The 22,623-nt window shown below is 43.0% G+C and overlaps 1 protein-coding gene across 3 annotated transcripts in view; it reads right to left on the bottom strand.

Annotated features, from left to right (window-relative positions):
- BRD1 (bromodomain containing 1) overlaps nucleotides 1-22,623 on the bottom strand; it is a 97,409-nt gene that overhangs the window by 50,060 nt on the left and 24,726 nt on the right. For all 3 annotated transcript variants that reach the window (XR_015872703.1, XM_088457598.1, XM_088457597.1), the window contains exons 3-7: nucleotides 19,695-19,851; nucleotides 18,165-18,296; nucleotides 9,922-10,050; nucleotides 9,441-9,753; nucleotides 5,383-5,649 (exon numbers count right to left, since the gene is read on the bottom strand). Coding sequence is in view for 2 of the 3 variants with exons in the window: in XM_088457598.1 (XP_088313724.1) it covers nucleotides 5,383-5,649; nucleotides 9,441-9,753; nucleotides 9,922-10,050; nucleotides 18,165-18,296; nucleotides 19,695-19,851 (998 nt within the window). In the remaining variant the exon portion in view is untranslated. The remainder of the gene's footprint in view (nucleotides 1-5,382; nucleotides 5,650-9,440; nucleotides 9,754-9,921; nucleotides 10,051-18,164; nucleotides 18,297-19,694; nucleotides 19,852-22,623) is intronic.

Here is a 22,623-nt window from a genome sequence, read left to right on the forward strand (position 1 = left end):
GTATCACTGTATCACCTTATAAGTTATCTTCAATATGATTCTTTTATGACTGGAGGCTGGTCCTCCAGCTGCACGCAGCAGGCTTTTTAGTAGCTTTTTGCAAAAAGACCCTTACTAAGTGGGTATTGAAAACAAGACCTAAATACTTCATGCGCTGCCTAGGAATCATACTGGACTTTAGCCAGTTGATAAGTGTAGTGCACTACACTTAGAAGATCTACTTGAATAATATTTCCTGAAACTGCTTTGAAAAGCAGATCTAAATAAGGAACAAACCTTACTTCCATAGATCTTAGAAAACCTGTCATGACTGCCATAACCTTTGTAAAAATATGATAGGCTGTGGCCAAAACAGAAAGCCCTGAATTGAAATGGTCTTCCTTTGACAACAAACTTTAAAAGACATTGATGCCCTTCCCAAATGAGCATGTGGAGGTAGGCATCTTTGATGTCTATACAAGTCAAAAACTTGTTTAACGCCATTCAGTTTATGACTGGTCTTACCAATAAACATCCTGAATCTGCCTACCTGCAGTTTTTGTATTTAAATAACGATATCTGACATCTGATGGGTTTGCAGTCAGACATGGACGATTCCATTCATTTTAATGCAGGTAAAAATCGTTCAATCGTTCAAATCGTCCAAATCGTTCAAATCGTTTAATCGTTCATCTGACAAATCTGACAAATCTGACCGTGTGTACGCTCCATTAGGGCCTGATTCTGCAGTGCACGCAAGTGCACTGCTGCACAGATTCCCAATGTTTGGGAATCTGCGCAGAATCCATTCTGCGAGTGCGCAGAATGGGTCATGCTAACTCGCAGACTGAGTGATTGACAATCTACTGTCTGTGGGCGAGGAGGGGGCAGTGATGCCCTCAGTTACCTGGAATGGAGGAGTGTCGCCACCGTTGCGGGGGAAGTAGTCAGGATCTCCGTCGACTGACGGAGATTCCCTGGCCTCTTCCTCTAAACTACGGCGACCGGTTGCAGGACCCCACGGGTCACCGAAGCCGGACGATTTTACGCAGATTATCCAATGCTGCGTTGGACAACGCAGCACGGATAAGTAATGCACAGGTAAAACGGTAAGCTCCCAAAAATATCTTGGTCTCAGAACCCACATTACATGATTTTAACAAAAGTATGCACATTCACTAATCCAGAATTCTTCTACGCTGACAAAGATAAATCTAAAGCAGCTTCACCCAAATAATCTTAATCTGTTCAGCAATAAATAATAGAGGAGATTTGGATATGTCTGATAGAATACCTTCCACCAAAAAGTCAACCCACTATTCCATTGAGTTAACTACCCAAGCCAAAGAAAAACTGGACCTCAAAAGCTGACCCTACAGCTACATAAATTGATATTAAAATGCTTGACCCTCCAGTCTGATGTGCAGTGCCCACACTGAAAGATATGTTGTTCAGTGCAGGCACCCTCCCTCTTCCCCGAATATGCTCAACCTGACGATATCGTCAAGTTGACCGTCATGTTCGGGCGATGAGTGATGCAGACAACGACCAGCGGGAACGCGCATCACTGGTCGTTGTCGACATTTTTCTGCATGATTAATGAGCGATTTAACGATAACTTAATCACTCGCTTTTCTCGTCTAGTGGACACGCGCCTTGAGCCTTCCGTTAAGGAGGCAGCACCTGGAATAGGGAGCAGGAAATAAAAGGTAAAAAAATAAAAGTATACTAGCTAACATAGCGCTGACCTACTACTTCCACATTGAATTTTAAACTGAGGAAGGAGCTTCTCGTACCAGAAAACTTCACCAGTTCGGTTCTAGCTCCTGAACCCTCACTACGGGGTCTATTCACATAGCAGCGAAAAGCCCTTTATCAGTTATAAAAGGGCTTTTCACTGCTTTCTCCAATTCGAAAAAGGGGTCACCGTGGAGAATCTGAGATTTCTCCAGCAGTGCCCCCGATTAGTATACACATCGCAATTCATAGAAGCTCAGCTTTCCATTTCACTTCTAAAAATTCTCTCTCCATCTCAGGATGGCTTAATGTGCCTCCTGAGGGGAGAAGAGCAGGAGGCACGACTGCTACAGCAGCCACTCAGAGAGGCCCACTGAGACAGTGGCAGAGAAAAACACAGCCCTGATGGAGAGGTTTCCCGCAGTCTATATAGAAGTGACACGGAATATGCCGGCCAGGCCACTTCAAATACACACACACACACACACACATATATATATATATATATATATATACACACACACACACACACATTATATATATACACACACACACACACACACACACACACACACACAACAGAGGTGGCACTCGGAGAGCTTCGTAGAATGTAAGCGTGGCGAAGAAGTTTAATGCAGAAGAAGTCCCTTCCTCAGGATGTCATTTTATATTGTGCATCCTGAGGAAGGGACGTGTGGTCCCGAAACGTTGATGCTTTTGCATTGAAGTTCTTTGCCACGCTTACATTCTATAAAGTTCTCCGAGTACCGCCTCTGTGTGTTGTATGTATCGGGGACGCCGGTCCCTGTCAGGAGGGCACCGGAGCAAGTACATTGGATGATTTTTCTGCGAGTGCCGATCACCTGTGCATGTATATATATATCTCTATCTATCTCTATCTATCTCTATCTATCTCTATCTATCTCTATCTATCTCTATCTATCTATCTCTATCTATCTATCTCTATCTATCTCTATCTAATTTTATTTACACACACACTACTGAGTCCCCCCTGCCCTCTCTTGCTTTGCTCAAACCCCCGCCACCCCACCCTGCTGCCGCCCCCTCAATGGACAGAGCAGACAGTTCTTGCTTCCCGAGATTACAATATCTCGGAGGACCGCATCTGAAGCCAGGACCGCAGAAGACCTGGATTACACATCACTTTGCCCGACAGGTGAGTATTCATGAATGGCTAAACACTAGTATATATCGCATTGATATTATGTGATATATAGTGGTAATTACCGGTAGCCATTTCATCATACATGAATAGACCCCTCTATCCTATGGTCAGTGTCCTCCAGATAAAGGAAGCAGGATGGTTAATTAAAAAAAAAAAAGGACACTAATTTGTGTGGATATTGCATAAGCAAAAAAAATAGCAATACTGATGTTGGAATGTAAAGAGCACAAACTTCAGAAATCAGCCTTAGATGACTCACCAGCAACAAAGGTGTTTATAGGAGATGGAATAATAGAAGCACAGCAACCTTTGCAAATGTGACAATTCCTGCTACTATTACTACTGTCAGGTATCAGTGACCGAAGCTTTTACATATTTGTACTTCACTGAAATGAATAAAAGCAGCATGACACGTCTCTCAAATGCATGAAATTAATGACAGTAACTTATTGTGCCTAATGTTAATCTAGGTTTTTTAAACTCTGGGAAAAATTTTATGATTTACTGATTATTGGCTGCAAAAATAACTGAATTGTTGCCAATATGACAACTCCCTGTGATAGTAGAAAACGGCAAGACAGAGCACAAGAGCCCTCTTCCAAGGACAGAAAGGTCAGTGCTTCAGTTCGGTTACTCAGTAAAAAGAGACTGATTCAATAGTGGAACGGTCTAAGTGACAACAGCAAAGTAGCACAATGGAGAATACACACTCACTACAGCAAACACACAGTATTACACATAATGGGGCTAAATATAATAGCTTTACAAAAGCTCTAGATTGCAGCAGCCAATAAGCAATCACAAGAAAAAGGGAAGTTGGATATCAGCACTGTAAAATCTATTTCATTACATTATGCGAGACAGATATGGTCAAGCATATTAAAACAAAGCTAACATAGAAAAGGATTAAGGCTTGCAATTGGCCTAAAAGTAAACATTAAAAATAGATATATTTACAAAACATGCATAAGTCAATCTCGTGTTGTACCTTTACAAGCTATATTGAACATGTGCATATGGATGTGCACAAGTAGCCTACAAATAACACAAATCAACTAGAACCATGTATTCTGTGACCTACATATACAATGAGCTCATATTGTAGGACTGAAATCTTGAGATGATGTGCTATTTGTAATAGCATTCCACTACTTCTAGTTATTAGAGACTGCCCATCTGAGCTGCATGATGGAGACAAGTGTCTCTACCTGTCAAATGGTTATTAAGGAGGTTGTGCAGACTTCCCAATTCGTAGGGCTACATTTACTATGTGGTGCTTTTCAAGGTGGCAATAGCTTAAAATGCAAAACAAGGTCAATTTTAACGTTACAAATTATTAACACTTTAAATCCAGTGGCTAAATCAAAGAAATCACAAGAGTGCCTAAAACTTGCAGGTTATATTTGGGTTCATGAGTGCAAAACGGTTTATATAGCAAATCAATTTACTGGGCATATTTTGTATTGAATATAATTGTCCCTTTTAATGGGGGCCCAAAACTGCGGAAACTTTTAAAAGCTCTGCATAGTAAATTCAGCCCTAAGAGTACACAACCTCCATAATAACCATTTCACAGATAAAGAAACTTGTCTGGATGCTATAGAAATACAGAGTGCTACTAACATACAGATCATCATCTGGAATCAAAGACTGATATTTATCATTGACGGCAGCACTGGCTAGTAATGGGTTTATGGGAATATGGTGACAGATCCAATAACAGTAAAGCTGGCCACACACTAGACCAACTTACATCCAACCAGCCAACTTGTTGATTGGTTGGAATGAAAATCTGGTAACGTATGGGAGTAAATAATGATCAGCAATTTGCTCCTAAATGCCAGAAAACAGATGAAAATGGTCGTTCAAACAAGTTTGTTAAATGTTTGATCTAAACTATTTGTTCAAACAACAGTTTTGGTCCATTTTCCAGTGTTTGGGAGCAAATTGCTGATTGTATTCCTTACCAGATTTTCATTCCAACCAATCAACTAGTTGGCTGGTTGGACAGATAATCTTTAGATGTTTGGCCAGGTTAAGACTTTTACAGAGTAGTTATATAATTTGATAGTTTACAACTTAATATTTTGATGAACATGAACTTACACATTCTTACAATTAGATGAGAGGAGCCAGTTGCCGTTGTAACGGCTTGGAAACGCCACCGCAACTCGTACTCCTCATGGCCCGCTCTCTTAATGAACTCCCGAATTTGTGAACGAAGCCCTATGAGGCTGCAAACAAAAAATCCGCAAATCTGGAGGTAGAGTAGTGTGGCACATAGGCACAATTATGTGTGCTTCAAGGGTATCCGAGTCGAATTGCATCGACCCCATGGTAGTTATACTCTAACCTATTTCTGCATATTTGTTTTATTAATAGTGGTAAATATAGGTTCAGTCTCGCTTCCCATATAGATACAGGTTAAACAGACTGGTTCCTACACAAACGTTAACACACATGCAGAGCAGTCATCTTACCATCATCTTCTTCACCATCATTCTCCACTATTGATCCATTCTCCTCTTCAAAGCTTCCAATACCAGATTCTATTTGTGGCGGCTGGACGTGCTGTTGTGAAAGCAACTGACGGATGTTGTTGATCTCTCTTTTTAACAGCTTTAATCGTTTACTTCTAGATCCACTTGATTTCATAGCAAAAGTCAAATCTAGTTTCTCCAACAACTCTTTCAGCTGTTCTTCCAAAGCCATATGTACACGGTTATTAGGATTCAGTAGTTTATCAACTGTTGAGACAAAAAAAAAAAAAAAAAAAGAGAGAAGGATTATAACATTTCTACTGATTAGAAGTCTGCATTTATAATATAATCGTCAATTTTCTGAGCTACAGGAATGATAAAGCAACCAATAAATAATCACGCAAGTTCTTCGTTAACATACGAATCATTTACAGGACTGTATAACGCACAAGTCAGGCATTGGCCAATCAAATAAAAATGTTTTTTTACATCTAGTTTAAGTAAGCACTGCAATGGTCTAAATGCGATTTTAAAATAATACCGAAAAAGTCTAATGGTTAAAAGGTCAAAGAACCTTTATACCAAAATAGTTTTTAAACAATTTTGCAGAATATGCACTTTTTTAATGCTTATTTTCCTTTGCAAAATATAATGAAAAGTAGTAACATTTGTTTAGAAAATGACCAACCTTAAAATTCAGTGAGCTCAAAGTAATGAGACTGAAGTGAGCAAAAAAATATATAATAAAGACGCTACGGCTAGCCATGCTGCCTTTTTTTTTTTAATAGGAACAATAACTAGTATAAAGCTACGTACACACTAAAGATATTGGGGGGATTCAAATGTATTTGCACACTCAATTGTCCTGCCAGGTCAATATTCAATTGATGTAGATTTTTGCGCATGTCACATCCAAATAGACTGGGGTTTGCCTCGTAAAGTGGCTAAAGCAGTCTAAAGTCCTTCTCAGCACACCCAAACAGCAGCTTGGGTGCCCAACACAGGGACTTTTTGCCGATTTTTGCTCACCTCAGGAGGGTGCAAGCAAAAATCATGCATTCACACCCATTGATAAACAATTGAATAGCTTACAAATTAAGGAAAGGGAAAAGAGGGGTATGGGAGAAAAAGGGGAGGGCAAAAAAAATGAATAGTGCATAAATGAACAAATAACAAAAGGGAGGGTCTACCGCACAGAAAATAAATGACAAATCAAGATAAATATATCTTGTGAGCCATCGATGGCTCACAATGATTCCTAAACAATTTAATCGGACATCAAGGTCCCCAGGAGGGTGCACCCACAGACCAGAAACTAGAAGATAAAAATTGCAGAGACGCTAAGAGTACTCCCATAATTGGGGCACACCTCCCAAAAGAATTTTGTAAAAGAAATCTTTAATTCATACATTTAAAATACTGGAATCAAAAGACAGTGTATGCAAGCGAAAAATCTGGAAAGAATCATTATTCCAGAGTGAAACATATAAATATACAATACAACCTAGAAAGACAGTGTATATTTTAAGCAGCAGCGGCTCAGCACTGACACACTGCGCTGCTAGGCAACAGTGTGTATCCACAGATTAGCGCCGGCAGCAGAAGCAGCCGCTTTATTTACGTCACTGTCTCTCTACTTTGGAACGCTCATTCCCAATACTATGCTAAAGCAAGATTGGCAAAAGTAGATTCTATTGTATAAAAACACAGGCACTATATTTATCTTGTTTTAAGATGTACTCTTTTTTGGGGAGACCAGATACCCAATTCTGTGTTAACTAAAATCCCAGCTCATCAAGGATAGCCTCAGAAATATTAGTACATTTATATTATGATAGATATGTACAATTGATTGAATTTTTGTGGTCTTGGTGCATGTACTTTTCACCTTTATCTATTGAATCTTGCATATATTTTCACCAATAATTGCCCTCTTGGTAATGGTCAACACGTATCACAATTTCATAGCACAATATATACACTGTCTTTCTAGGTTGTATTGTATATCTATACGTTTCACTCTGGAATAATGATTCTTTCCAGATTTTTTGCTTGTATACACTGTCTTTTGATTCCAGTATTTTAAATGTATGTATGTATTAAAGATGTATCTTTTACAAAATTCTTTTGGGAGGTGTGCCCCAATTACAGGAGTACTCTTTTTGCATCTCTGCAATTTCTGTTATCAAACAATTGAATAGCTCAGATGGGGCACAACAACAAATTGAATTCCCCCTATCTGTCCAATATGGCTGGTTGTCGATTTGTCATTTGCTCCCCATACATTACCAAACACTGGAAAACAGAAAAATTGGTTAAATCAGTTTGTCCGAACAACAGTTTTTGTCTATTTTCTGGCATTGGTCAATTGTCATTTGCTCCCATACATTACCAGATTTTCTTCCCTACCCATCCAGATTGGACAGAATCTTATAGTGTATCTATTGAATGCTTTATTTTTGTGCAATCACCAATTACTATTGCTTGCAAAATGAAAAAAGTTATAAAAATTACGCAAATGGACAGTTCGCTGGGCTGCTGCTGTTACAGTCTTAAAAGCTTTAAAATGCTCAATTATTATTACATGTTTCACACCCCAGGCAAAAGGCCAGCTATTAACTTAAGTTATTTTTGATTTGATGTAGCATCAATTATGCTTCAAATGTGCATAAATGCACATACACTAAGGGCTGTATTCAATTTGAGGTGAAAAGTCCATTTCGGCGAAAATATCGCAAGTGACGTCATTTCGCCAGGCGGAAACTTTTCGCCTAAGCAGGAAAGTCAACGCAATGACCCGGCGGAAAAGTTCCGTCTATGAATAGCAGGCGGAAAAAAGTGCAGAATTGGGGTTTGGGGGTGCAACGTTGCGGGAACCCCTGTGCAGCCTTATGACAGTCCCCCAAAGGTAAACTGCGTAAATTTTTTTTTTTTTTAAAACACTTAATACCCCAAAAAAGTACTTTCAATTTGGGGGCGGAAAAAAAACCAAAGCTGGGGGACAAAGTTAAAAACTAGCGAAATAGGCTCCAGGGGGGTCCCCAAGTATGTCCCAGGTGTTTTTTTAATTGCACCCCCCCCCCATCCACCCCGGGAGGTTAGGGTTAGGCTAGGGAGAGGGAGGGTTAGGCACCCCCCCGGGGGACTTAGGTTTAGGTGGCGGGGAAGAGGGGGGTTAGGGTTAGGCACTGGGGGGGGGGGGGGGGGGAGGTTAGGGTTAGGCACCCCTAAGGAGGGTTAGGGGAGGGAATTAGGTTAGTGAATACTTACCTTAGGCACGATCGGGATTTTCACCCATGTCGGGCTGCCGCTGTCGGGACTCCAACCGCCGGACAGGTTCATGCATATTCCTCCCGAACCATGTATATTTTGAACATGATCTCACCAAGGCTTTATGAGCCTGCAATGATGCAGATGTGTCCGCAAACTATTGCGGCAGTCACACCTAACACCATTTATCGGCGCGCCAGCTCCCTTGCGACTCAGCTTGCGTCAAGCTTTTTTGCTTGAATGTTGCAACACGATGCAACAAAACCGTACTAATTTAATATGTGACACTGAATTGAACTGTAAACGACAGTCTGAATCTGTATACAAAGTAGCGGCCGCATAGAGATATACAACTGTTGCATAGGAATTAAGCAGGGTTTTGTTGCATCACAGCGCAACCAAGATGCACATTTAAGCAAAAAAATAAATAAAATTAAAAAAGCACGAAAAATCATTCAGCACAGCTCATGAGCGCCAGGCATCTCGTGCCGCATGGTGTATTGAGGCTAGACTCCCATCGATCTTTAATCCATGAATTGATGGACAGACTTTGAGACCGAATCAATAACCCGCACATGCAGCTAGAATGGTTTCTGGCGGCTTCATAAAGGCAGATTTATGCTTGCCGGCTATGAAGGTGTGAGCAGAGATCAGCCTATTGTAAATTGTGCTTATTACTGAATCAACCCTTAAGGAAGCATTGCTGTCAATTTTCAGCATCAAAGGACTCACATTCTACACATAAGATTAAACACATTAATGGAAGTCTTTCAAAATATACTACTTACCATCTTCCCATGAAAACTGTGGGGGAGTTTCAATTTTTGGTGGCTCTGGCAAATGCATTCCCGTTTGATCATCAAACCCAATGGCATTAGCATCACGTCTAGCTTGCCTTAATACTACTCCTCCCTGATCTCGCAACCGAATTGCTGCTCGAAAGAAAATCGTATCCTTGGCGTTATACTTCATGCAGTTTTCAATGATAAGATTGAAGTCTTCTTCAAACTCATTCAGATTTCTGTATCTTTGATCTTCTAACCGTTTTTTCATTGTAGAGAAATCCATGGGATGTTTTATGTGGTCTAAGTAATCGGGAACCTAAATAGGAATAAATATATAGGATGACTAAGTGACAAAAGTTGCCCTTAGAAAGCAATAACTTTGAAAGTGAGAGTGCAACTACTTTAGCCCCTCATTTTAACATGCAGTAAAAGATGGATATTGCTGTAAAGAAATAGCTTTTTAGCAATTAATTATAAATCTCACCTCTGAAAGATTAACAGGATGAGCAAATATATGGGCAGGATCCTTTTCCTGTAGTTGTTCTAGAAGCGATCGTAGGAGTACAGTCAGTGGTGTCAGCTGCAGCTCCATAGCAACCTGCTCAACTTTTACCTATCAACAAAACATACAGAACTGACTTCACACAGGTAATAAATCAGACTGATTGTTGGAAAAAACATATAACATCCTTTTGTACACCGTTTAAAATAATACATTACAAGATCTTTTTTAAAACATATGTAACAAAATAAATTGGTTCATCAATAAACTTAGGAACAAATTCCCAAATGCAAAAAAAAAAACATGTTGCAGTTGCTCCCACTGTATCTAATAGAAAGACCATATAAATTTACTACAAATTTTAGTAGCAAAGCATTTGGACACCAGCACAATTTTTCTTAATCCTCCTTTATGAATAAAAGGTATAATTTATCATGGCTACACATCAATATGCATTTACTGCACTCAATCACAAATCCTCACAGATTATACCTCCTTCCCTGAGGCTCTACATGCACATTGCCTGTAGCATGCCCAGTCATCCAGTAATACACCCTAATATCTTTACATACAAAGACCAGTATGCGAGTTAGCCAATTAAAAGGTTGACACAGAATTAAGACACTTAGGTCAAGCACATGATGATGACCTGCTAATATTGTAATTTACAGTATTTTAACAATGACTGCTTTAAAACGTCAAACATGAGGATTTCACATCATGTCTGAAGCTCTAAAGCAGACACTTAAAATGCTGTCAATCATTATTAGCAAGTCAGCAACTGTTCGACGGTGTCTGCATTCTCCGTGACAACCTTTTTACTGTTGAAATGGGAACTGTAAACCTTCCATACACTGAAGGGAGATAATTGTTCAGAATAGACGGCATTATTTGACAAAGCACACATTTTCCTCCAGTTTATGGAACATAATTTGTTGCACATCACTTGCTCCCTCCTGATATTTAACGTAACATTCCAAAAATTCCCTTCCCAATAGTGAATTCCTGAGCATTATACTGCATTATTCAAACTACCTCCAAGCCCATGATACCCTTATTTTCCCCAAAAACATACATTAGGAACTGTCCTTTTGTGCACAGAAAGGGCTTCCAAACCACATCATGCTTTGGTACCATGAGTTACATGAAGGTTTCACATGGTTATCCAACTCGAGGTTTTGCTTCCCAATTTCACCTATTTATCTAACCTGTCTAAATCAATGCGGTGAATGCGCCCAGCATCGATTCAGAGAGACGAGCGCTTGGGGGCAGCCCAACATGTCCGTAAGTGAAGGGCACACCCCCAAGAGTGATGAAAGGGGGCGTGTCTTAAAGATCCCTTTTTGTGGCCATATCCCCTTTTCGGATGCACGCCACAGTGCCCTGTCTTGGTCTCGTGCCCGGCCCGATGCCGGACAGAGTGAACGCTATACCTCTACATATGCTACAACAACAATATAAAATTGTTACATATAATCTCACTTGTGTCAGGGAAAAAAAAAAACAAACACTTAGCGCGCCTTAAAACAATTGAATCGCACCCACTAACAGGTGCCCAATGTTGCAATTCAATTGTTTTTGTGCGTAAATTAATCATCAAGTTTGTCAAGCACAATTACCGTATATACTCGAGTATAAGCCGACCCAAATATAAGCCGAGGTACCTACTTTTACCACAAAAAACTGGGAAAACTTATTGACTCGAGTATAAGCCTAGTGTGGGAAATGGCAGCAGCTGGTAGAGCCCCCAGTAGTAATCCCCCCCTGGTAGTGCCCCCTGTAGTAATCCCCCCCTGGTAGTGCCCCCAGTGGTAAACCCCCCTTTTAGTGCTCCCAGTGGTAAACCCCCCTGTAGTAATCCCCCCCTGGTAGTGCCCCCTGTAGTAATCCCCCCCTGGTAGTTCCCCTAGTGGTAATCCCCCCTTTTAGTGCCCCCTGTAGTAATCGCCCCCTGGTAGTGCCCCCTGTAGTCCCCCCCCCCAATAGAGAGACGTGACAAGAATTAAAAAAAATATATCACTTACCTGAAACTCCTGGTCCCGCCGCTGTCCGCTCCTCCGGCCGCTTTACATGGGAGAGACGTCGTCATGACAACGTGTCTCCCATCACCCACTACGGGAGCCGGAAGATGGCAGTGGGAGCAGCAGCAGCTGAGAGTCTGACAGACTCTCAGCGGCTGCTGATTACACCAAACACGCAGCTGCCGGCTCCGGAGGCTGTGTGTTTGGCAGTGTGTAGCGCTGACCGAACTCCGCCCGGTCAGCGCTACACTTGACTCGAGTATAAGCCGAAGGGGTACTTTTTCAGCACATTTTTTGTGCTGAAAAACTCGGCTTATACTCGAGTATATACGGTAGACCAGGTTTAGCTAAAACCATCTAAAGTCCTGGTTAGGGCGCCCAAACAGCAAATTGGGCTCCCAAAACTATAAATTTCTACTCGACTCCTCAGGAGGCTGGAAGCAAAAATTCTGGCGCCTATCGCGCCTAAACGGAGCAACAATTGAATTACTCTGACGAGCGCCCATTAGTCAGAGCGAGCTGCCGGCGAAAACAGATTCTCTCCAGTGAGTTTTACACTGCCTGTGCTTTACAGAAAACATTCTTTATAGCTGCACTGCTTGCGTGATGTGTGGACTATAAATTCTATACTACAGAAAAGCGAATTTTTGGGTACTTGCCGTTGAATCCTTTTCTCTGATTCATGCTGGGAGACACTGGACCATGGGGTTGTAGCTGGGATTGCCAGAGCTGGCACTTAAACTAAAAAGTGAACTTGTAGCTTTAACCCTAAGCTTCTCCCCTCTGCAACCCTATCATACCAGTACAACTTCAAAAGTGCCCTAGAAAGGAGAAACAGAAACCTAGTGAAACTGTTATATCCATCATAAAAACAAAACCACAGGGACCAACCTGTCAAAAATAACAAACAAACAAAAAAAAAAAAAAGACACGCAACACGACTGAGCGTGAGGGAGGGAATGCACTGTCCCCTAGCATGAATCAGAGAAAAGGATTCAACGGTAAGTACCCCAAAAATCCTCTCTTACTTCAATGCTGGGGGGACACTGAACCATGGGACGTTCCAGGGGAGGGAACGCTCAGCTCAGGCTGCCTGACCGGAGAACTGTACACCCAAAGTGGGCGTCGCCAGAGGCAAAAACATGCACAGCAGACCTGTTCAGCAGAGGCCCCGTGGCTTGCTGCCCAGGAGGTTGCCACCGCCCGAGTAGAATGAGGCAGGTGCCGGTCGCCCGGCATCAGAATAGGCCTGAGAGAAGACAGTGTACCCAACACGCAATGGTCTGCTTCGTAGCCGGCCAGTCACGTTTCTGAGCGTCGTCGAGAGCCGTAGGGAATCCATACAACAGAGGGCAAAAGTCCTGGCCAAGCAGTTCCGCAGGGCCGGAACAAAGTCCAACAGTGCCAAATCAACTCGGTAAGATATGGGGAAAACACCCGAAAGAATTTCCTGGTTCAAGTGGAAAGCCAAAACAACCCTCGGTTGGAATGAGGGCACTGTGCGGAGGACCGCCCGATCCTCGTGGAATATGAGGAATGACGGTTTGCAAGACAAGGCCCCCAACTCGGAAACACGCCGAGCTGAGGCAACGGCCATAAAGGAAAACCAGTTTCACGTGACAAATTTAAGTCCAAGGAATCCAAAGGCTCATGAGGGAGCTTGCTGAAGAGCTGAGAGGAGTAAGGCAAGATCCCATAGAGCCACCAGCGGCTGAAACTGAGATTGAACCCGCAACACCCCTTGAAAAAAGGTCCGAACCTCTGTCAAAAGGGCCAGACACCGCTGAAATTAAATAGCCAGCCAAAATCTGCACTTTCAAAGAGCGAAGCCACAAACCGGTCTCCAAACCTCCCTGAAGGAAAGCTAAAAACAAGAGAAGGTGAAACCGGGAAGTGTGAACCTCGCGCCACAAGATGTAGATCTTCCAGACCCTGTAGTAGTTGCGCAACAAAACCAGTTTCCGGGCCCACAACATAGTACGGACAACGGAAGGAGAAAACCCCTTAACCTCAAGAGATCGGCCTCAAAATCCAGGACGTTAAAGACAATCAAGGAAGGTCCACATGGCGAAACGGACCCTGCAGAAGCAGAACTGGTTGCAGCGGCAGGCGCTAAACTGGCCCTAGTGCCAGTTTAAGAACGGCAGCGTACCACAACCTTCGCGGACAGTTCGAAGCTACGAGGATCTCCGGTACCTGTTGCTCTTTCATCCGGAGTACCCGAGGTAACATGGGAATCAGAGGAGAAAGGCATTCCAGACGAAAGCTCCACAGAATGGTCATGGCATCCACTGTGGGTCCCTGGACCTCCCACAAAATCGGGGAACTTTGCAGTTGTGCCAAGACGCCATCAGGTCTAACTCTGGAAGACCAAACTTCCCAACCAACTGCTGGAAGACCTCCGGATAGAGACCACTCCCTCGGCAGTAAGGTGGTCCTGCTGAGGAAGTCCGCCTCCCAATTTTCCACGCCTGGGATGCACACTGCCGAGAGTGCCAGAACAATAGCTTCCACTCAAGCTAGAATGCGGGATGTCTCTGTCATAGCTCTCGCGCTCTTGGTGCCGCCCTGGTTCACGTATGCCACTGTCGTGGCGTTGTCAGATTGGATCCGCACCAGCCGGCCAGGATGAACTGGGCTCCCAAAAGAGCCAGATAGATGGCACGGAGCTCCAGCACATTGATCGGTAGGGCAGTCTCCGATGACGACCAAAGAACCTGAAAATGAAGACTCAACATCACAGCGCCCCAACTCGCGTCTGTGGTCACAATGAGCCAGCTTAAAGTTACCAAGGAACCACCCGCGGAGCAGGTAATCGAAAACCAGCCACTAATGGAGGGATTGCTGAGTGATGTCCGACAGAACCAGCCAGATGGACAGGTGAGGCACCAACAGCATGGTCGTGACCAAATCCTGGAGTGCCTGGGCTAAGACTCTGGCTGGAAGACTCGCTGGAGGGAGGTGGCGAAGATCACTCCCAGGAACATCAGACGCTTGCAAGACAACAGAGGTGCAACTTGTGGTCCAGATGGAGCTGCAATTGGGAAGCCAAATCTGCTTTCATTACCAGATCATCCAAATAGAGAAGGACCGTTATTCCACCCTTGTGCAGCAGGCTTACCATTATTATTATTATTATCATCGTTTATTTATATGGCGCCACAAGTGTTCCGCAGCGCCTTACAAGGTACATAACCAAAAAGTGACTTGCAGTAAAATACAAAACAATGAAGGACAAGGACATGGATAATATACATTGATACATAGGTGGCCATAACACCCAATTAAGCAACAAAGCATAGGCACCAAGTGCTAGGTGTCCTAGTGGTGAGTAAGAAGTAGATGAACATAAAGTAAGGAGACGCACTCGCAAGAGCTTACATTCCATAGCCATGATCTTCGTGAAATCGCGTGCGGCTGTAGCCAGGCAGAATGGCAGGGTCTGGAACTGATAGTGTGCCGGGGCGACTGTGAACCGGAAGAAAGAGTGATGATCTGCCCAAATAGGAACATGTAGGTACGTGTCCCTGACGTAGAGTGGGACCAAAAATTTGTTGGCAAATATTCCCTTGATGACCAATCAGAGATTCCATGTGGAAATGGTCCACCCAGTGTCTGGTTTTCAAGGCCTGTAGAATAAAGATCGGAAGATTGGTGCCATTGGGCTTCCGAACAAGGAAGTGGTTGGAAGTAGAATCCCTGTCTCCTCTCCAACGCTGGAACTGGAATAAAAACGCCTTCTGAAAGGATAGCCAGGTCCAAGGCCATCCACTTCTCCATGTCCCGGAGAAGAGCAGTTGCGAAAAACCGTTGCAGTGGCTGACCCCTGAGGTTGATGACATATCCTCGGGAAATGATGCCCGGCCCCCAGGCATCGACCGTTGACGCTACCAAACAGTCCCTGAACTGGAGGAGGCGTCAGCCTACTCCTGGGCGGACACTGTGGGCAGAGACCCCTTCAGGAGCTAGGCTTCTCAGGAGTCTTGACTCCCGAGCGCAGGTAGGTACCAGAAAACCTGCCCCAAGGAGCTGAACCCTTGCTGGGGAAAAGCCAGCCTCTAGTAAATGCTCCCCCTCAAAAGGAGGAGCGAAGGGGAAAAGTACTTTCCCCTGGGCAATAATGGTGTCCAACTCCGTGCCAAACAGAAAGCCCCCCACCAAAGGGGAGAGATTACAAAGAATGCCTATATTCAGCGTCAGCATCCCGGGCGCGGAGCCAGAGCGGCTGTAGCCAAAACCCTGGAGGCCACCTGAGTGCCGTCCTGGACGGCCTTATGCACAATCAGCCACCCCGGAAAGCTGTTTTGCCAAGTCCGGCAAAGGATCTCTGGACAAGTCATCCTGAAGTCCAACAACAAGTTTGTCGGCCCATGACTCCATGGCCCGAGCGACCCACGCAGAGGCCAGCAAAGGGCAAAGAACGACCCCCAAGCCAATAAAAATGGACATCAGGCAACCTTCCAACTTCTTACCCAGCGGATTCTTGAAGGATACCGAACCCTGAACTGAAAGTGCAGTGTGCTTAGCCAAATGTGCCACTGCTGCATCCACCTTGGGAGGTTGCTCCCACTTGGTGACATGGTCCAGCAAAAGCGGGTAAAGGGGCGCAAACTTGCGAAGAACAGAACTCATCTGGGGCCCTCAATGCCTTTTTCCGAAAAAGCAGGTAAAGTAACAATCCTTTTGCGCCTACACTTGAATGGTCCCACCGCTTGTGCTTGGGTATCCAAGTCCAGGCAGTCCAAAGACTGCCGCACCGCAGTAATGACGTCTTCCACACCTTCCCGAAAAGGTGGGTCCGGGTCCTCCCCCTTGGGGAGAACCTGCTGTTCCGGTAGTTCATCTTCCAACTCCTTGGACTCTGAAAAGTCTAGCAGCCCCTGGTAGAAGAAGACGCTTATGCGCCTCGCGCAGTTTAGAAACCTCAAAGAAGCTATCCCTATAAGAGGAAGCTGTCAAATCCCGCCACAGTGCGCTCCATGGTACGGAGCCAAGGTAGGTCGGACCCCAGCAGGGGGACCACACCAGAAGCAGCCACCGGTCCAGCATTCAGTATGGCAGAAACAGGTGCGGCAGCCACGCGAGCCTGTTACTACTTTAGTTTAGGTGCCAGCTCCTGCAGTCCCAGCTACCACCCATGGTCCAGTGTCCCCAGTGAAGAAACACTAAATTTCACCAGATCTCAATCAACAACGAATCACTAGGTTTTTGTCTCTGGAATTAGAGCTAATCCACACTAACATGGCAAACATCCAAACGCCATATAAATGGTGACCTCACTGGAATGGAACTCCCAGTATCTTTAATTCCTCCCTGGTAAAGACAGGTGTCCTTATAATAGTTTCTTGTAATACACAAGAGCAAGTTGTTTGTGGGAGTTGAATACATTCAAGTGTTTTTATCCTTAACGTACATGCTGTAAGCTATCACGAGCAGGGCCCTCTTCATATGCTGTGTCTTCCCTCACTTATATCATCATCTACTCCCCACTGCCTACAACAGCACCTTTCCCTTGGTATTGTGACTGCTGATGCAGCAATGTTTATAAACCATGTCCTGCAATGTTCTATACTGTAAGTGACTATTGTTCATATTGGTTCTGTCTATGTATCTTGTAAGGTGCTGCGGGCCCCTTATAATACAGAAATACACTATCAAGGGTAGATAAATGGACAAACAGGACTTTGCAAAACTAGTAATTGTTTCAAGAGTCATTCCTACCTTCATGTGCAATGACGGAGTCCCTTTGTAATCTAATATTACTAAGATATATGTAACATACATAGCGAGCTGCCAGAAACATTCTAAAATAACTCCTGACCAATACAATAGATCCAGTGGCTACCAGTGACACTGCTGTTGCGCAGTGCCCAGCCACTGAATAAATTGACAATGTGCAAAGTTTTTCCTCATAAAGACGCAATGAGATGGGCATTTAATTTAAGGTAGGAAGGACAGATATTGGGGTTTTGAAGATAATCCATCAATCTCTATTTGTAGCTTGTGTGTAATTTATGTGACTGATGACAAAACCACAACCAAATTTGTTTTCATAATACTATCACTGAAATCAAATACTACATGTTCAAGGGATTACAAATTGTTCACAGTTCATCTGGCCATTGGTAGCTATCTATTTTCCTGCAAACTATGATAACATTTGGTTGTACAACACATGAATGAAGAAAAAAAATAAATAAATACCTGTTCACGTTTTAACTTTTCCCGTTTTCGGATAAGTTCAATTAATAATCTTGCTCTTTCAAGGTCATGTCTTAACCGTTGCCAGTACTTTAATTTCTTTTTCAAGGACTGAACTTCTTCATCATCTTCTCTCTGAGTCAAATAAGGAATAAACGGAGACTGTTTTAGTTATCCAGAATGTAAAATGTTTTCATAGATTTGCTATATATCAAAATGTAACTTCCCTTATTCATCCAGATGATAAACACGTAAGTAGTTGGGTAATATTAAGGGCAAACTAGATGGGCCAAGTGGTACTTATCTGCCGTCAAATTCTATGTTTATGTTTCTATTCATAGAGCACATAAGAGGAATCATATAGCTAGGGATATAACTGCAACTGGCTTTTGTTTTAAAAATAAGGAACACCTCAAAAGCTAAAACTGCTGTCAGAACATTGGGCTTCCCTACATAGTGAGGCAGATACAACGCAAAGCACTTCAATCCTCCAGACTGGACTTCAGACCCTTAAATATATTTAAGATATCTAAAATTTAATTTCATATTGAACAATTTTGATATTTGGTTTAATTGCAACATATTTTGGAAAATCTGGTTTTATAACCTGCAAGTAATGATTACACCTTTCAAAAAAATATATATATAAAAAAAAAAAAAAGTTGCCCTAAAATTGAAAGAGCATTACATATAGTGCCATTTAAAGCTGGATACACCTCAGGACAATTGGCTAGTCCATACACATATACCAATCATCTGCCAGATGTGTTGTAAATGCCCGCTTTGTTTTGAAGTCTGTCACATGTGCCCATCTAGTTGTGATGTCAGTCACAGATGGCCTCTGCAGCAAGTGTACGGGCAGTCCGCTGACCGCCTTTACACAATGGGAGATATTCAATTGTTGCTCCTGTCGGGCGTGATTAGCTGCTGGCGCACCATTTCAGCTCGCACTCCAGGGGGTGAGAGCTGAAATGGACGAAAAAGGGACCCGTTTGGGCACCCAAACGGCACTATTCGCGATCGCGCCCAGCACTGTGGCTGGGGGGTAGCCGATATACTCGGCTAAACCCGACCTCTTTGGGCATGATAACCTGCTTCAATTGAATATAGCCCGGGATCACCCATCACTTTAGGAGATCTGGCACGCTAACACAATTTAAAACCACCCACAGCACGATGCACCAATATATCTGCAAATATATTGGGCATCGGGCTGTGCTGTACAGCTGACGCAATATGTCTGAACGATGTCATTCAGAGACATATCGGCTGTACACACTGGCCGACGCACATACAATATATCGGCCGTTCAACTGAACGCCCTATATATCAGCCAGTGTGTACCCAGCATTAGAGAAGCAATAGATACAATGCAAGAACAAAACAAACTTGCAACCAAAGTTTTAATCAGCCACACAATTAATGTAAATTTAAAATCTTTGTTGAATTCTGAAAATATTTCCCCCAATTTTTACAATGGATATTTCCCAAATGCCAATGAAAAAAAAAAAAAAAAAAAGAACCCACACACACCTGTTGGATATTTCTCTGCGACTGCAAACTGGATTGCAATCGTCTCAGTAAAGGAATACCATTTCTTGAAAGTCTCTTCAGTAGCCAGTAACTGTGCACTCTCTCCACAAACTGCTTCTTTCGCTGAATAGACACCTGGTTTGTTATTTTATTCACTCTAAAAGGAGAGAAAAAAAAACAGTTCACACAGATTTCACAAAAAAGCAGTCACAGGTATAATTTCTCAAACAGATGAGAGAGAGAGAGAGACACACACACAAACACAGAGATGCTGTTAAGGTTAGGGGGAGGGTTAGGATATTGAAAATCAGGAAGCCGCTGATGCAATTTAGGAATAAGCTTTATAAATAATTCAAAACAATAGCAGTAATCCTTTAATTCGCACTTCTGGTTTCAACTAGTCACCCAGTGTTACACTGCTTTTCATTGGGGGCGATTTAATTCAGCATGATGCTGAATAGCCCTGGAAAGGATGTCCCAGGGCTATTCAATTAACTGCGCTTCGAAGTCTGACTAGAACCACTTAAGTCGGAGAATGCCAGTTACTACACTTTAAGCTGGGTGCTTAGTCCTACCATTGGGCATTCTCCGACTTAAGTTCCAGCCGCAAGGCTGTTAGCGCCGCACTAAGCCGGAAAACAGCATTGCTTCAGCACTTAAGTCTGATTTCTGCTCGCACCTTAGGAGGATGCAAGAAGAAATCCTGTAGTCGGACTTAGCGGCACGGTCTCTCCAACAGCTCCAGGAATCAGAATCGAGCTGAACTGAATCTCCCCCATTTACTCAAATTTTACTTTAAGCAGGTTTTGGGTCAGTGGGTCTTCACTTTCCAGGCAGCATGTATGTCTTTATGATGAGTTTACCTCAGCGATCGGCTTCAAATGGCCCACTGAGACTTCACCTGCAAACTATCAGGATGCCCATTACTGGTTTAATTGAAGGCAGGCCTGTTTTGTTCTTCTCATGAATTACTTTAAAGGCTGTTCATTTTCATGGTAATGCAAACGCAAGATAAATAATTAACTTACCTTTTAAAAAAAAACTCCAGCCACTTACATTACTCATACTACCGGTAAAACTAGGCCAAACATATAGGGTCATTGCATATATTAAAAATCTTCAGGGAAAGAAGGACCAAAATCTATTTACATGACAGCCGGTATAGTACATAATCATCCAGAATAGAGTTTTCCAGTTAGGGATCTGTCTCTGTAATTTGAAACAATTTCTACTATATACAATCTCCATGGTATTCCCTTTCTCATTAAATCGTTAAGAAATGCACTTCACAATGACTGAGGGAAGTAAACAGGAAATCATTTAGCTTTATTTTTTTTTTGTGAATTAACAGGATTGTCTCTTTAAATTTAGGGCTTAAACATGCTGGGAACGTTGTGGCTTTGATATGCCTTCACTTAGTAAATAAACCCCATGTTGTCAAGTGCTCCCCATGTATTTCAAGTAGTATAAAGAGCATTGCTGAATAAAAATTTCCAAGGAGCAAACCTTTGAATAAGAGTGTAGTTGTATCCTCAGAAGTTAACCAGGGAACATTGCAGCTTGGTTGATTCAATTACTGCAAATACCAGATACTATCAAAATTCTAATTACCAAACATTTAAAATTATTATTAACAGTTATTCATAAAGCACTCGCATTATACAGCATTTTACAGAAAAAATGTAGTCATTCTCATCAGTCCCTGACCCAGTAGCGCTTACAAGTAGAAAAGCCAAAATCCGGGATTTAGCCTCAAAGGGCTCTATTGAATTAAACGCAAATTGAATAGCGCCGGGAAGGAGCTCCTGGAGCTATTTATTTCTGTGCCCTAAGGGTATCATCGCGTCTGTACTTTAAAGCTTTCTTCTCACATTCCTCCTGGGATGCGAGCAGAATTCCGACAAGTCGGGCTAAGCCGCGCGCCGAATTGAATAGCTCCAGGAACTACTTCCCGGCGCTAATCAATTCGCGCTGAACTTAATCGAGCCCAAAGAGTCTGGAATTTTAGTCCTGGGAATGGAGGAAGCAATCTCAAGGTTTCAATATTATAAAGATTAAAATGTGTCGGATGAAGCCGCAGCAGTGAGAGGCAGGCATTACTTCCTGTTCTCCGGTGAGGCAGCCACCATATTTGCTTCAGTTTGCAATGGCGAACAATAACGTGATGGCCCTATCAGCAACCCACCACCACCTCAGGCGGATTGCGGCGGAAATAAGTCGGCTCCTTCCGGGAAGCCGGGGAATGTGCTGCAATGAAAGGATATGTATCTGAACCCCATGAACCGGACTTATCTTTTCCTCCCAGTACTTCTAGATGGAGCTGTATAAGCTAAAGACCTAAGAGGTGGATGAAATAAAGTTTGCGGTGTGTAACGTGGGTTCATGCGTTCGTGTTGTAGTTGTGTGTTGTGGATGTGATGTATGCTGTGTGGGCAGAGTGCTATGGCTACAGACATTATAGATACAGGTTATTACTAGTATAAAATACTCTAACTACAGGAGTACGGCAGTGGACACTAGGTCCAAAAGTATCCTGGTCTAGCAGGATCATAGGCATAGATTCATACATAAAACTTCACTGGAACTTGATGGTTTATTATTTCTTATTGGAAGCATTTCATATTGTCCCTAAGACACCTTTACAACTGCTTCCATGACAGGTAAATATTCTCCCTTCACTGCTTAGTTTATTTTTCTTGGATAGGTGCAGGGTCATAGCAACAGCCACAACAATGAATAAGAACAACAAGCCTCAAGCCACCAATTCCACATTCTCTTCCAAGATGTCCAGCACAAGTGACCCATACCATCATACGGATTCCACCTAAAACGGATACCCAAGAAATCAGTATCATGGTGCATACACAGTCAGATCTGTCAGATGAACGATGAACGATTTCGCCAACGATTTGAAAATGAATGGAATCGT

Source organism: Taudactylus pleione, unplaced genomic scaffold (genome assembly GCF_031769625.1).
Source record: "Taudactylus pleione unplaced genomic scaffold, aTauple2 ptg000041l, whole genome shotgun sequence".
NCBI lineage: Eukaryota > Metazoa > Chordata > Amphibia > Anura > Myobatrachidae > Taudactylus > Taudactylus pleione.